At 37.5% G+C, this 14041-nt stretch overlaps 1 protein-coding gene across 2 annotated transcripts in view; it reads left to right on the top strand.

The window, feature by feature from the left end:
• LOC150089329 (adipokinetic hormone/corazonin-related peptide receptor variant I-like) overlaps positions 1 to 14041 on the top strand; it is a 312349-nt gene that overhangs the window by 110236 nt on the left and 188072 nt on the right. Inside the window, exon 2 of one of the 2 annotated variants that reach the window (XM_090368504.1) lies at positions 10837 to 10943. The exons of the other annotated variant lie outside the window; for it this stretch is intronic. Within the exon in view, the coding sequence (XP_090224630.1) occupies positions 10837 to 10842 (6 nt within the window). The 3' untranslated portion in view covers positions 10843 to 10943. Of the gene's footprint in view, positions 1 to 10836; positions 10944 to 14041 lie in introns of those variants that run through there. 2 annotated transcript variants of the gene reach the window in all.

The raw sequence follows: 14041 nt of genomic DNA on the forward strand, positions 1-14041 counted from the left end.
CAAAGCTCCGGCAATCTCCCCCCCCTCAACTTTTCCGTCATGCAGTATGATTGATGTCTTTCAGATTATGATGTAACATCATAACCTTAAATCATGACGAGATACAATCTTTCTAACATTTCGAGGGTACAGCTCTAAAAGGGTGTTCGCAGGCCCCTCGCTAGATAGTCCACCGGACCGAACCTCTTGGTCCGGTGGACTATCTAGCCGAACTATCTAGGGGCGCCTCCGTAGCCAGGTGGGAAGGAGCAGCAGTGCGTAGCACACGCTTCTTGATTAGACCGGGGTTCGAGCCCGTCACCACCGATGGCCGCCGTAGCCTAGTGGTCAGGCGCGCGGGTGCATAAGTACACGTGCCTTGAGTGACCGGGGTTCAAGTCCGTGACTGCTGAATACGGTGCTGTTTCTTGTATTCTGTGTATCTTGTAAACTCCTCTGACCGTTTGGTCGTCCCGGAGTATAAACAGAAAATGTATTTATTTATTTAAATACGGAGGATGCGGAAAGGTCAGGGAATGACCACCGCATATCCCGGAGCAATATGGCCTTAGTTGCTAATGCTCCTAAAAACCAAAAACAACTCCTCTCTAGAAAGCTTCCGAATCAACTAGTGTATAATCTCGCTGCGTCTAAACTGCCAGATAGTAAGGGAAGGGAGTCCCAGTAGTGTGTGTGCGGGAGCATTGTCGATGTCACGTTATATCAAGGAACTGGGTATATTATTACCACGTGTGTCTGCCTTATCAAAAATTGCATTCCTTCATACACAATGTCCTCTACGGATTTTATTACTTCTGAATAAACCCTGAATTGTCAAACTAACAGAAGAAACAAAACTGCGAAAAGATCTAAACCTCCCAAACACTTCCTTGTTCATTACCCGGTTAGAGTCCTAATCTCAATGATGTCCATTTCCAGTTAGTCTGCCATACCCCATGTAATTTTCCTGACAGAATCCCAGTTATCAGTTGATTCAACCACTTCTCATTTCAGTTGTTCGAATTATTCACTGTGTAATTCCTTTCGCTTCAAAGGTGACACTTGTGCATATGCCATTTCTGATATTCCCTGGAATTTTGAATCTTCTATTTTGGCTTAATGTTCACAACCAGCTGGCTTCCGTTTTCTAGTCACTCGAACCCAGTTGGTCGAGATGCTGAGGCTTTTGCAATTACTAATGACCTCGCACAGATCGTTTATTTACCTAGGAAAATACCAGCCAATGCTAACAACGCAGCCAACATGATCATCTTTTTCCCACAAACAGCCCTTCGAAGTACAGAGTCAAGGTTCTAGGCACCTCAGATCACAACTTGGTCTCTTCCCAAACGGAGCCTTTCTCTCGGGTTCATTCTCAACCTAGTGTTGTTTGGCATTACAAGAATGCAAAATACGATGACTTGAGAGATTTTGTTGTTTCTTTTCTTGGGTCGGATTACTGTTTCAAATCATCTGATGTCAACGTTTCCTGAGATTGTGCAAGTGAAATTATTCTTGTATGGATGGAATCCTTTATTCCACACTCAACATAAAATCTTATCCTTTTATCTAATCCTTAGTTTTCCAGCAAATGTGCTAAGGCTGTTCAAGAGAAGAATGTTGCATATCGTAAAAACTTGTTTCCAAATCTCCAGTTTCATTTTCTGCTTACACCAAAGCTCTCAACGATTGTAAAGCAGTTATTAATCATTCCAAACTGGATTTGAAACAGGCCCAGAGTAGAAAACGTCCTTGTCCAAATGGCAGCCGAGCATCCTGGTCTCTTTCCGAAGCTATTGGCCACAACTTTTGCCGATCTCTGTTCCTACCTCTGTCAAAACTAGATGTTTCTGTTACCACTGCAGCCATAGATACTGCGACCATCCTATTTTTCTTCCAACTCGCATATTACTTATTTGGTAAACCAGCTCCCATCATTCCCAGTACACTCCATTCAATACTCCTGTGGCCTTCCGTCAAAAGAATAACAGAAGGATTTTGTTCTCAAAACTTGCGTCCTGAACTTACTCCTGTTCTGCATCGCCTTTTTTTCACTTTCTTATTGGAGAGCCGTTTTTTCTTCTACTTGGAAATTTACTCATATCCAACCAGTTCCTAAAAAGGGTGACATATCCCTCTCATTGCAATTACCTCTACTCTTTCTAAAGTAATGAAGAAATTAATTAACTGACAACTCCTAAACTATATAGAAACTTTCCATCTTATCAACGATCGCCAGTATGGATCCCGTCAGTGTCGATCCACAAGTGGTATTTTGGCTTATTTTACCACTCTAGAGAGAGATTCTGTGGAAAAGTTTGGTCAACCTCAATTAGTTGTTCTTGACATTTCAAAGGCTCTTGATCGTGTTTGGCATAAAAATCTTCTAAATAAGCTTCCAACTTATGGTTTGCCAGTGTGCTTGTTATTAGGCATCCAATTTTCTATCTGGCCGCTTATTGCGGGTGATCGTTCTGTCTTATAACTTCTTCACTAATGCTGGTGTTTATCAAGGTTTGTTATTTCTCCCACTCTACTCCTCTTGTGTATTAATGACCTTCCATTGACCAGAAATTCTATCCATAGTTTTGCTGATGATAGCACATTTCATTCTACCTTCGATTTTGAGAAACCTTGCGTTGCACAAACAGTTTGAACTTCTGGAATATCCATTACCAATTCCCTGAATGCTAATTTCCAGATAATTCTCCAGTGGGGCAAGGATAACTTAGTTGATTTCGATCCTAAAATTCATTCCTGTCTTATATCTCGCAAAGAAGGATAGATTTTTCTGCTTCAATGCTTATCTTCGATGACACTGATTTCTAGGCAAGATCATATATCTCTACTGGGGGAGTACCATGATTTTTAATCTCTCTCGGCATAATCACATTACAAATATTGCTTCCTCTGTATCTAAAAAAAAAAAGTTGTGTTTTCTCTTTTTCTCTCGGCGTTAGTTTTCTTCCAAACAGCTGTTCGCTCTGTAAAAATCGCGGGCCGCTCTACCATGAAATGTTGTTCTTACATTTGGGCTGGTTCCTCCAGAACCTCTCGGGCTTCTAGATTCGAATCGAAAGAGGGCAGTTAGGTTAATTATTGTCATCTCTAACAGAGTCTCTTCACTCTGTCTCATAGACGTTCTGTTTTTGCTGCATGCCTTTTCTATAGATAGTTTTCTATGGGCACTATTCTTCTGAATTCGCCTCTCTCTCTCTCTCTCTCTCTCTGTCTCTCTCTCCCCCCCCCGCCAAAGCAGTCCGAACATGTTCCGCAATCAATCAGCATCCATTTACTGGCCGCCTTCAGACTTACAGGACCAACTTTTCTTTTTCTCTTTTATTCATTCAACTCCATACATATTTCGCGAAAATTACAGTATACTGAAATTCAAATCTAATATCAAGAAATACCTATCTTCTAAAGAAATGTTTTAAGAGGCGTTTGTTTCCAAGATAATCTTCTCTTTTAATTATAAATTTCACGATTGCATGCATAAATATTTTTAACGGCACACAAAAATTGCAACTAACATGATTCGAGTGGAGTAACAAGTTTACGAAGCATAAAAAAAAGGAATGAAGAGAAGATTCTAAAAATATATTTGTTTTCATATGATTGAAGATTTCAGTAAAGGAGAAACACATTTCACCATAATAACCCAAAAAAACACAATTCCAGTGTTATTATGGTGTTTACTATCCGTTTATAATTGTTTTCAGTAACAGAAAAGCCGAATAAATCGGAAAGTGCAAATTGTTTTATGGTCATAACCTCCAGAAATGTGCTTTAAAAAATATCAGAAAGGCGGTTAAAATTGATTCTTATATGATAACGATGAAAGTGTAGTGCATTTTAATTATTTGAATTGGTGACTAATACAATTTACAAACCACGCTCACGACCTTTTTATATGGCCTTAAGATCACGCTCGTGACTTTAAAAATTACATTTTAGAGAGATAAATAGCTTAGTTCTACAGCGAAAATTTCAACTTCCGAGATCTTGAAACGAATTACCAAAAAACAATCTATTGGGTTCACATTACGATATTTTCACGATACGATGGTGTCTCTGGAACTGATTAATATCGTAAAGTGTGGTACGCTGTATTGTATAGCTACGCACGTGGTTTGTAACGTGGTATTTATGAATGTTTAACATTAATTTTTTGCAATTAATGTTCGTATTTTCGATTTTACTGATACTTGGGGGAAAAAAATTCGTAAAGCGAGAACTGCCTGTACAGTAAATAAAGACCAGTTTATGCAAATATCTTTCTGAATGCGTATTCAACGCAAACTGCTTGATCTGGAAGTGATGTCAAGTTAGATTCGAAACTGTTCAAGAAGTACCCGGCTTATTGTTGACTAAGGAATCATATACGTGCCGTTAGGCGACGTACCTTTGTATTATGGTTATTATTATTGTTACTAAAATCACCAAGAAGACATTACTTTAACATTAAAAATGGAACTGAGAGCAAACTAATTAAAGAATGTAATAAAATCATTACTTAATTATAATTACAAATTTGTGAAGTCCAGGCTGGATTAATGTTGATTTTTCTTAATTCGGCCAACGTATCTTCGATCGAATTACACATTTGGACAAAGGTGCCTGCCTATCTTTTCTGCATACTAAGTTTCTCTGAAACAATTCACGCTCGATATCACTAAGCTTACTTTTCGGTTCTTTGAGCTATCAGAAAACATCTGACGTTGCCAACGCTGGTCAGCCAACATTAGACGCGACTGCGTTTTCTCGCACACAAATGATCCCCAAGTGACTTCTTCGCTTGGCCATAAAATAACTGGTCTGGAGTTTTATTGCTCTATCTATCCAGAAACAAAGGTTATAATTTGTTGTGTGGCAAGCTTGCTACGCTTTCACAATGATTCGCTATTTCGAGTGGAATATTCGTTATTAATGGAAAAACGAAAGACGTTCAACTCGTCAAATTTACCACAGATATAAATTCTTAAAAATATTTTGAAAAAGAAAAAAAAATGAAAGAAATATCTTCTCAGTAAGCCGCCTTAAAAAGCTCTCGTTATAATGTTCAAGCAATTATTTTTCCCTGACGGGTATCTCCCATCAAATCTCGTGATATAGGAAATATAAAATGTTGTAGCTTCTGCTATTCACAAATTTCCGTTATAATGCCTTAAAAATCCCTACTCGCATGATCCGAATGGTATTCTATCAGTATTTCGCTGTAGGTGCTAGCTGGTTTTCATCTTGTATTTCCAATAAATCTATATCTATTGCAGTTTGTTCTATTTACATTAAGACGTCCACGTATTCCAATTCCCAAAAAAGCGAATTCTATAACGAAAGTTAAAAATATTTCACAAGTTGTCTTAACCAGGCGTACCACCAGTAAATTGATTTTGGCCCTGGGTGTCAAGTGTTCGTAGCCTAGCGATCTGAGTTCGCTCTCTGAAGCCTTATTTCCTAAAAAGGAATCGCTCTTTTTATTTGAAAGTTGTACAGTTCAGTAAACTTTAGTCAAGGAGTAAGCGAACTCAGGAGAGAAAAGACAACTTTCATTACTCCCACATGGTGAAACCGATAGCCCGAGTGGAAAAATCACCCTCCGGACCAAAAACTTAATCTTTATTACTAGTAAGTGTCAATAATATTGGTTACAACGTATTAATAGTACATTCTCATCACACCAGGAGGGCCACGAGCTTTATATTTTAAGTCTTTTCCAAAAAAAGTTTCATTCTTCTTGGGCAAGCTCTCTCTCACACACGAAAGACAGTGAGAAGAGTTAATAAAAATGAACATTACAGCCCAGTTATAATCTCTCCCCATGCTATCCTGAACACTTAAGGTAGATAAAGGAGTGGTATTTGTTAAAAATCGCCCTCTGACCAAAACGAGAAAGAAATACCTCAACCTGAGAAACTGAGTTTTACAGGAAGAACATATTGTGATTAAAAAAAGAAAATAATATTCCTATACGGAGCATCATACTTAGTTATAGCATCTTCCATTTTACCACAGACATTTACAGTTAAGAAGTAGTAATCGACACGTTGCCTGTAAATACTTGAAAGGCGGTACTTTGGAAGAAAAGATAATGTTATTCATGCACTCGAGGTGTAGTTATAAGACACAGGAAGGTTTGTTCTAGGGAAAGGTGTTCTACAAAAGATGAGTGTTGCATCAAGCGAGTGGGCCGTAAAGGTGGCAATACTGAATAACACTAATTTCCAAATTGTTTCATTTTTCCTTCCGTGGTTGCCGCATTATAGCATAGGTTGCTGTTGCGCCATTAATCCCAAAATAAAATAAAAAGTCATTCTTTCTATGGTAGGCCAGAAACTCTTCAACAATTCCTTTCCCACTTTTTTTTTTTATATTGTAAATTATCCGACTAAGGCTTTCAGCCAAAATTTTATTTAATATGTCATAGAAACACTCTAAAATGCAATACTGATATTATCAATGTCGATCATATTGTAAATACGCTGTTGTGAAAAATTTAAGGACCACTCAGGTTTTCCTGTAGCTTCTCATAGGAGTGGCCTGGATATGGGAAAAGCATTCAAAAGGAGCCTCTTGAGGTACAGAAATTATGAATGATATAACGGAAACAAAACGGTACAGAGGGACTTTATTCAAAAATGGCAACATAACACTGGTTGCCACGATACAGATGCATCACTGCCAAAGATGGAACAAAGGGAAGAGATGGTCCTCAGTAGGAGATATGGCCACCCCTAATGTTGATACAGGCTTTGCACCGCCTATCCATACTTAGACAGTAAGAGAAGTCCTTGCAGTAACATCGTCCATTTCTCTGTCTTGTCCTCTTCATCTGGTGAACATCTTCTGGTAGGTGTGAACGTGCCGCTAGGCGTCTCCCCAGAGCGTCGCATATGTGTTCAATGGGATTTAGTTCGTGGGAACGGGCAGGCCAATTCATACGAACAATGTTCTCACTTTCCAAAAGCATATCAACAGCTGGAGTGTGGCGTTATCATCCATAAACACGAACTTGGGGCCAGTGGCACCTCGGAACAGACGCACATGGGAAAGGATTACCTCAGTACAGTAGCGTGCACCGGTTAAAGTACCGCCTTCCAATATCTGGAGTTGTATAAGTTCATCCAAGATAACGCCTCCCCAGATGAGAACACCTCGACCGCCATATCGATTTCAGTGATGTTTTGTGGGGTGATACCGTGTGCCAACCTCTCGTCAGATTAGCTGACGTCCAGAATCGCTGCTGAGACTGAATCTACTCTCATCAGTAAAGAGTACCTTAAGTAAAAATTTTGTGATTGTAACCTTTAGAAATAGTGTTGGTCCTTAAGTTTTGCGCACCAGTGTATTTTATAGCCTATTGAAGTGCGTTAGCATATACTCGCTTATTGTCTTCCATGTCTGTCTGGAAGTACGCCTGCGAGTAACAGAGGTAATCCTATGGAATGAATTTTCATGAGATTTTGTTTAGTTCATAGAGAAATATTTTGAATAGAAATCCATAAATTAAAACTACATTTTAATTAATAGATTAAATGTAGTTTTAATTCATTAGACTGTTAGCATTAGACAGTCTGTGCACGCTTGGCGTGTATTACGTAAGACTCGTGAACGTGATGTCGCTTGTGAAGTTCCTGCAGTTAGGATCCTCAACGAATGTCTGGGACTGTTCTTATGTATTTAAGGTCAGTCGTGTGTGTAAGAATAACATGATGAAATAATTAAGTATGCATAAATATATATACAGAGTTGATACACTGTAATTAGGTACAGAGTTAATTCAGTTTTATTGAAGTCAATACCCCTTAACTACCACATTTGTAAATGATGTATATATACGTTTGGCCTGTGTGATGCTTTACAATTTAGAAAATTGTACCCACCAATTGTCCAATTACAGTTTATTAACTCTGTATATATTTATACATATTTTAATTATTTTAGCATGTCATCATTCTTACACACATGACTAACCTTAAATTCATGAGGAACACACTCCCAGACATTCGTTCGGAGTCCTAACTACAGGAACGGGTATGCAACCCGAATTACGGAGCCCATCTATTTTTCTCTATCTCATTATTCTTTCAGCTCTTCTCTATTTCTGAATTCTGCTTCTCGTGAGCCGTTAGTTTTAAGAACGCACTGTTCGAGATGTCTCGTTTGCCCAGCCTATTTTTTGCCTTAAAGTTTTAACCTCTGTTCACTGCTGCTTTGTAAGCTAATTATAATTAACTATCCTGGGCAGTTTTTTGGCAATGAATTTAATTGCGCTCATCATAACACATTCATGCATCCTTTAATCATTCCTCAACATTAACCATTTTTTTTCTCTTCGATCTCTAATACCAGGCACCGCTGGTGTGCATCACACGTAGATGTCGCATCTCAGCCATTTTAGTACTACAGGGTAACGGGAAAGTCTCTCTAATTTATTCCTATTGTTTTTCATTATTAATTTTTATCATTACTATTCAGAAAACTTAGTAAACTATAGTTTCATTAAGAGTTCTCTTTAGTTATAATTTTAGTAATTGATAAAGAACTACATTTTCTTTTCACAGAACAAGTATAATTCATTGATACTTCTTGTTCATTGATAATGCCTGTAATTCTGTATTTCATATCTGATTGCAGCGTGCAAAGGTTAATGACAAACAAATTATCTGTTGAATTTCTGAAGAATATATTTGTTTGGCACTTAATTTATCCTACTGTATGTACTCGAATCCTTGTCCATCATAACTGTTATTTTCTTAGTTGTTAGCTATATTATAATCCATCTTATTCCTTACGTAATGCAATAAGATGAGTTATAATATCTTTATTGCAATCAATAAATAAAAATAAGGTTCTAATCTGATGCAATACCCATAGCAGCAACAATGTTAGTGATTTTATATGATAAAAACATTTAACATGATTTCTCTGATGATACATCTTCTGTAGGATTTGTCCTCAATGTACTTCTTGAAGTCTGAATTCATCTCCTGAACGTTCAGGAGCATATCCATGGGCAGAACCCTGTAAGCTTTTCTGAGCCTCTAAGCCACAGAGTGAAGGGAGGGGTTTCGGGGAGAGATTCTTCAATTACACATCTGCGAAAACCTTGGCATATTTTATCTTCTATCATTTTTACTGTTGCGAGTAAACGAAGACACGTTCTGTGGAACTTTTAATGAAGTTTATTAGTTTTGTTATTTCTGAAATGTGTGTGGGAGTGGTGGAATTTGGTTGAAGAGGATCCAACGAATTATTTCTCTTATGATTGGGAAATCTTTCTTCGATAAACGTACTCTTTCGATATCATTATTTCCATCTTGAAAATAGATGCAGCATACCAGCATTATTTTATATGCTCTAGTGGCTTCTTTCTAAGTAATAAGAGGATTACAGTTTTGTAACCTTTACTTATTGCTGTTATCATAAAACGGAGAATGCAGTAAGAAAAGATGAGTTACGATAACAGCATTTACGACTTATCCCTTCACGTGCCTTATCATTTTTCTCTCGGCTGAGTTTCTCTTCTTAGTTGACTTCTGCACACTGACACTGAGCCTTCATGACCTATCTTCGTGCTTAGTTTTGGGGTGATATTCTCTTTTAATAACCTGCTACCGACGTTCTTAAGGTTTTCTGGATCGTTAGCAGAAGTCATCCGGGAGATGCTAACAGATGTGGATGCTGTTGTAATTGTCAGCTTGTTAGTAGCCCTACTGGAATAAACCTATGATATAATGTTACATTCTCCATAAGTTCATTGAACTCTTGAGTAATAGACATTTCTCACATCTGATTTCCCCCTGATTTTTTTTCTTTACATTTTTTTTAAAGATAGCAGTGGTCTCCCGTTATTCTGTAACAACAGCTGGAATAGGATTTTCATTTCAAAAGTGTAATCGAATTTACAAGTGAATGAGCTGCATAACATACAGGGTGTCAACAGACCTTGACAAAACTAAAGCGTTACTGTGTGAATAAGGTATTGATACAAACCTTCAAGATATCCTCATTCAGAGAAAAGGATATCTTGAAGATTTTATCTATCAACCGGGAAATGTGCGCACTGTAGTTGATGGCAATATATTCGCAAACCTTTACATGACAACTTTAAATAATACTTTACACTTACAAATTTTACAAAAGAGACGATCAATGACAACGGCTGAAGTTGTAAAGCTATAATTAAAAAAGAATTAAGGAAAAACTTCTGGTTCAAAGTCAGTTTAGTGATTTTATGGTGTACAGCAATTTGGGAGAAACCTAAAATAATTCTTTGAGGTTGGCAGTCAAATAAAACTTGAGTTCATTAGTAAGGGAAGTTGAATAAGAGACATGTCAGACATTATACCGAGGTCGTCGTATCAGGGAAATATTTCCTTGATATGACATCATAACATAAGATTCAGATCTTAAGACTCGCTGCATACGTTGATTAATAAGCTAAAACCTATATTTATTTAATGCCATTGTCAATAACGAAAAAAAATGTATACCGATGTTGGTAACAGAAAATAGAAGCATGAAAATGTTTATTTCTATAAAACTGAAGCTTGTGGAGGCATTCATTAAACATCGGAATTAATTTAACACAACAAAATAAAGCAATATTTACGAAAAACACTTTGAATTAACGTGGTTTAATGAGGGTGGGGGAAATAATAAATTGCTATCAATTCTGCATATATATGTAGTGAATATTATAATCAGGAATTATTCATGCTCTTGTGACATTTACGGCATAAAGTTTGTATGATTGAAATGCAAAGGAAATGTTAGTAGGAGTTTCAAATACTTTTGAATTAGCTGATTTACTATTTGGGACCACAAACTTTACAGGAATTTTTCCATTTTCAGGGATAATATCCACATAGGCGATAGTGATGAACTTCGAGAAGCGTTTGTGGAAACATGCCTTAGTGATGAAAGATAGAATTTCACTAAGCGACTGAACTTGATCGGACATAATCAAATAAACGATAGCGTCTCAAGCTCCCTCAGTTTACGCAAAGTGAACAGACTGACCGAAAATAGAGCAGATAAAACACTAAATGCCTTAATAAGGTACACATAGCAACTATCAATAACTTTAAATCAGTGATTTGCCAGCAATAAATATTTTTCATCTCATCCTGTCAGGCTACGCGCTACCAATAAAGGGCTGATATGGATGTAGAAATAAATTTGTTTTTTTTGTCCCTCCCTAAAGTGTTCCGAACTATGTGGCTTCTGTTAGAATAATTCCCATCGTGCCTACTTCATTTAAGAATGTGCTTTCCACTGTCGTGAATTGAGAGAAGTTGATGGAATTAACCCGAAAGATTTCAACATCATAATGCCATCCATTAATATCCATCATTTCATTAATGTTGACGCAGCTTTCAATTGTCTCTAAAAGGTTTTCTCCCATATCTACTAATATGTAAAAATATTTGTTTTAAAGGATTTTAATCAAGTGCGCTGAAAAGAAACGGAACTTCACTTTGTCTCCTTCACTGACTATATCCACTTGCCAATCTTATTACTAGTCTGTCTTTCTAGTCAAGACCGTGTGGTTGTCTGATTTAAATGAGGAATGTCTTCTTTGAGTAACTCTTTACACAAAATTGCGAGGTGTTTTTAGATGCCCGGTATTTTTTCAGATGCAATTAATGTTATCTGTGAGCTTGATAGAGTATTTGTCTGAACTGAGAGAAGAGCGAAAATTTATATCACAGAAACTCAGTCAACTCAGAGGTATCTTGCATAATCATTCTCATCACATTTCCATTCACTAGATAATCTGAGTTTACCATTGAATGAAAACACCTGATTCAATCGTCTCGCTCTAACTCCTAACACTTGTACATTCACTATACTCATTTCATTACTCCTGGGTACAATTCCGCTTCTTACATTAACAATCAAATATGCTACTTTCATCATTATGCTCAGTGTTCTCTCCACTCTGTTTCAATATACTTGTAGACCAGTCTCAAATTTCCTAAAGTCTCTACGTGTCACTAGTCATTCAGATAAACCAATAATCTCCATCAATAAACCATTACATTCAGAGTTTCTCATATAACTTACTTGTCTATAACTTTAAAACATATTCAGAAACTTTCTTTGAAAGGTTACTACCCTTCCTAACACATCTGTTATATCAATTTAATCTACTATTCACTCCTTAGTTTCCCTTCCATTATACATTAACCCCCTTTAACATAATAAACTCTGTTAGTATTTTTGCTTCAGAGAGAAACTTTCCTCTCTTCACCTATTTAGTACTAACCCCCTTTACTTATTATACTATTTCTCTAACAGTCCTTCTAGCTAGCTTAGTGTACTTAATATAGTGCTCACCTACTTCTATCCGATTCTTTACTTTCCAGGGAGGTTTCCATCTTAGGCTATCCTCTATGGCTCTCCTTTATTTGCTTTCTCCTGTATCTGCTTCAGATAGATTTCCGGAACACTTGGCTGCATGGGTCTGGCGTCCCTTCTCCGTTTTGAATGCGCAAATCCTCCCTTACTAAAGATCATTCTGATGCATCTTGCTCCAAGAGGTCGATACCTTTCCTGGTACACTTAGTGTCTTTCATAATCTCTTTTTCTTATCATCCTTGCCCTTCCCGTTACTCCTACCATTAACTATTTTCTTTCATTACCGTCTAGCCACTTTGTATCACTCCCTACATTTCGGCATTGCCCGACTTACTTTATTTTTCTCTTCTCCGACTTTTTTCTCCCCCCAAACTCCTTTCTTGTTTTTCGCTCTCTTTTTGTTCCCCTGAACTCCATACCACCCCTTTTGACTGGGCCGCCTCCGTTCCGGACTTCAACCAATCTTTTCCTTTCTATTCAAATTTACGTTCCGTTTCATTCGCCAATATTAAATTCCAATGCTGTCCCTTTAGCGCGCGATTAACCTCCCCTTTGAATATCTTTATTTTTTTTATTTTTTTCTCAGACAGTATACCCCTTTGATGTCGACAAGCCACCTCCACAAACACACAATTTCCATTTTCGCATCTTGCCTTCTAAAGCATCAGAAACCTTCCATCACAGACAAGCCAGACGCCAGTCTTAATTTGAACCCAAACATTTGAAGTGCACCTACTTCCTGTTTAGTCTGACGGTGTAACCGATCAAAGGAAACGCTTCGACTAATCCGGTCTCCCGTCCTATTGTTTGCTCCGGAGCAACCCCTTTCACGCCTATTCACAAATGACCCCCGCTATCTATTCTTGCTCTCCCTGTTTTGTCTGTAGTCATTAGGCGATTTTGGGAAGAAGTTGGGAATTCCTCTCCGAAGTTGATCTCTGAGATCCCCATACAAGTTGCAATCAAAAAGGAGATGGTATCAGTAAAAATATCAGTTGATCAAAGAAAATGTACCGTGTTACAAGGACGAAACCGAGGCAGTACTAGAGGCCCCAGCTTTACAAACTATAGTGGGATCGCGCCTTAATAATTGACAAGACGGTTCGCACAGTAGACCAGACATAGCCATCATTGACAAGAAGGAAATAGCTGCCTACCTGATCGACACAGCGGCACCAATAACCTCCGGAAACCTACGGGGGAAAACGATCAGTAACTATATAGAGACCTAATACAGGAAGCCAAAGAAATGTGCATTTCGAAAAGATAGTGGCCATCAGTATGGTGCCAAAGAGCCTACACAAGAACCTTACAGCAAAAGGCCTCCCAGCGAACACCAGTTTAGCGGTGTTGCAATTGTGAATGTCTGTTACACTGCAATGCTGCGTTGTCTATTATTATGCTCATTCGCACAGATGGTGCTCTTCTGTATGTTTTAAGGCTGTAAAACTTTAATAATTAAATCATAAAGAGATTCAAATTAATTTAAAATTAGGATTGAATATAAATTATCGTCTTATTTCTCATTGACAAAAGTAAAACAAAAAGTAAAATTTAATGCATGAGAAAGGAATTTCAGTAATGAATTTAGATCACGAATGAATAATCACGTGTTACAGACGAAGTAGTCTAAATACCAGTGGTATATTGGCATTAAGATGCAGTACATTTGGATAAGTTACAAAATAAAACCAGG

The sequence above is a fragment of the Mastigoproctus giganteus genome, chromosome 2, assembly GCF_048544385.1.
Source record: "Mastigoproctus giganteus isolate SK-2022 chromosome 2, ASM4854438v1, whole genome shotgun sequence".
In the NCBI taxonomy this organism is placed as follows: Eukaryota; Metazoa; Arthropoda; class Arachnida; order Uropygi; family Thelyphonidae; genus Mastigoproctus; species Mastigoproctus giganteus.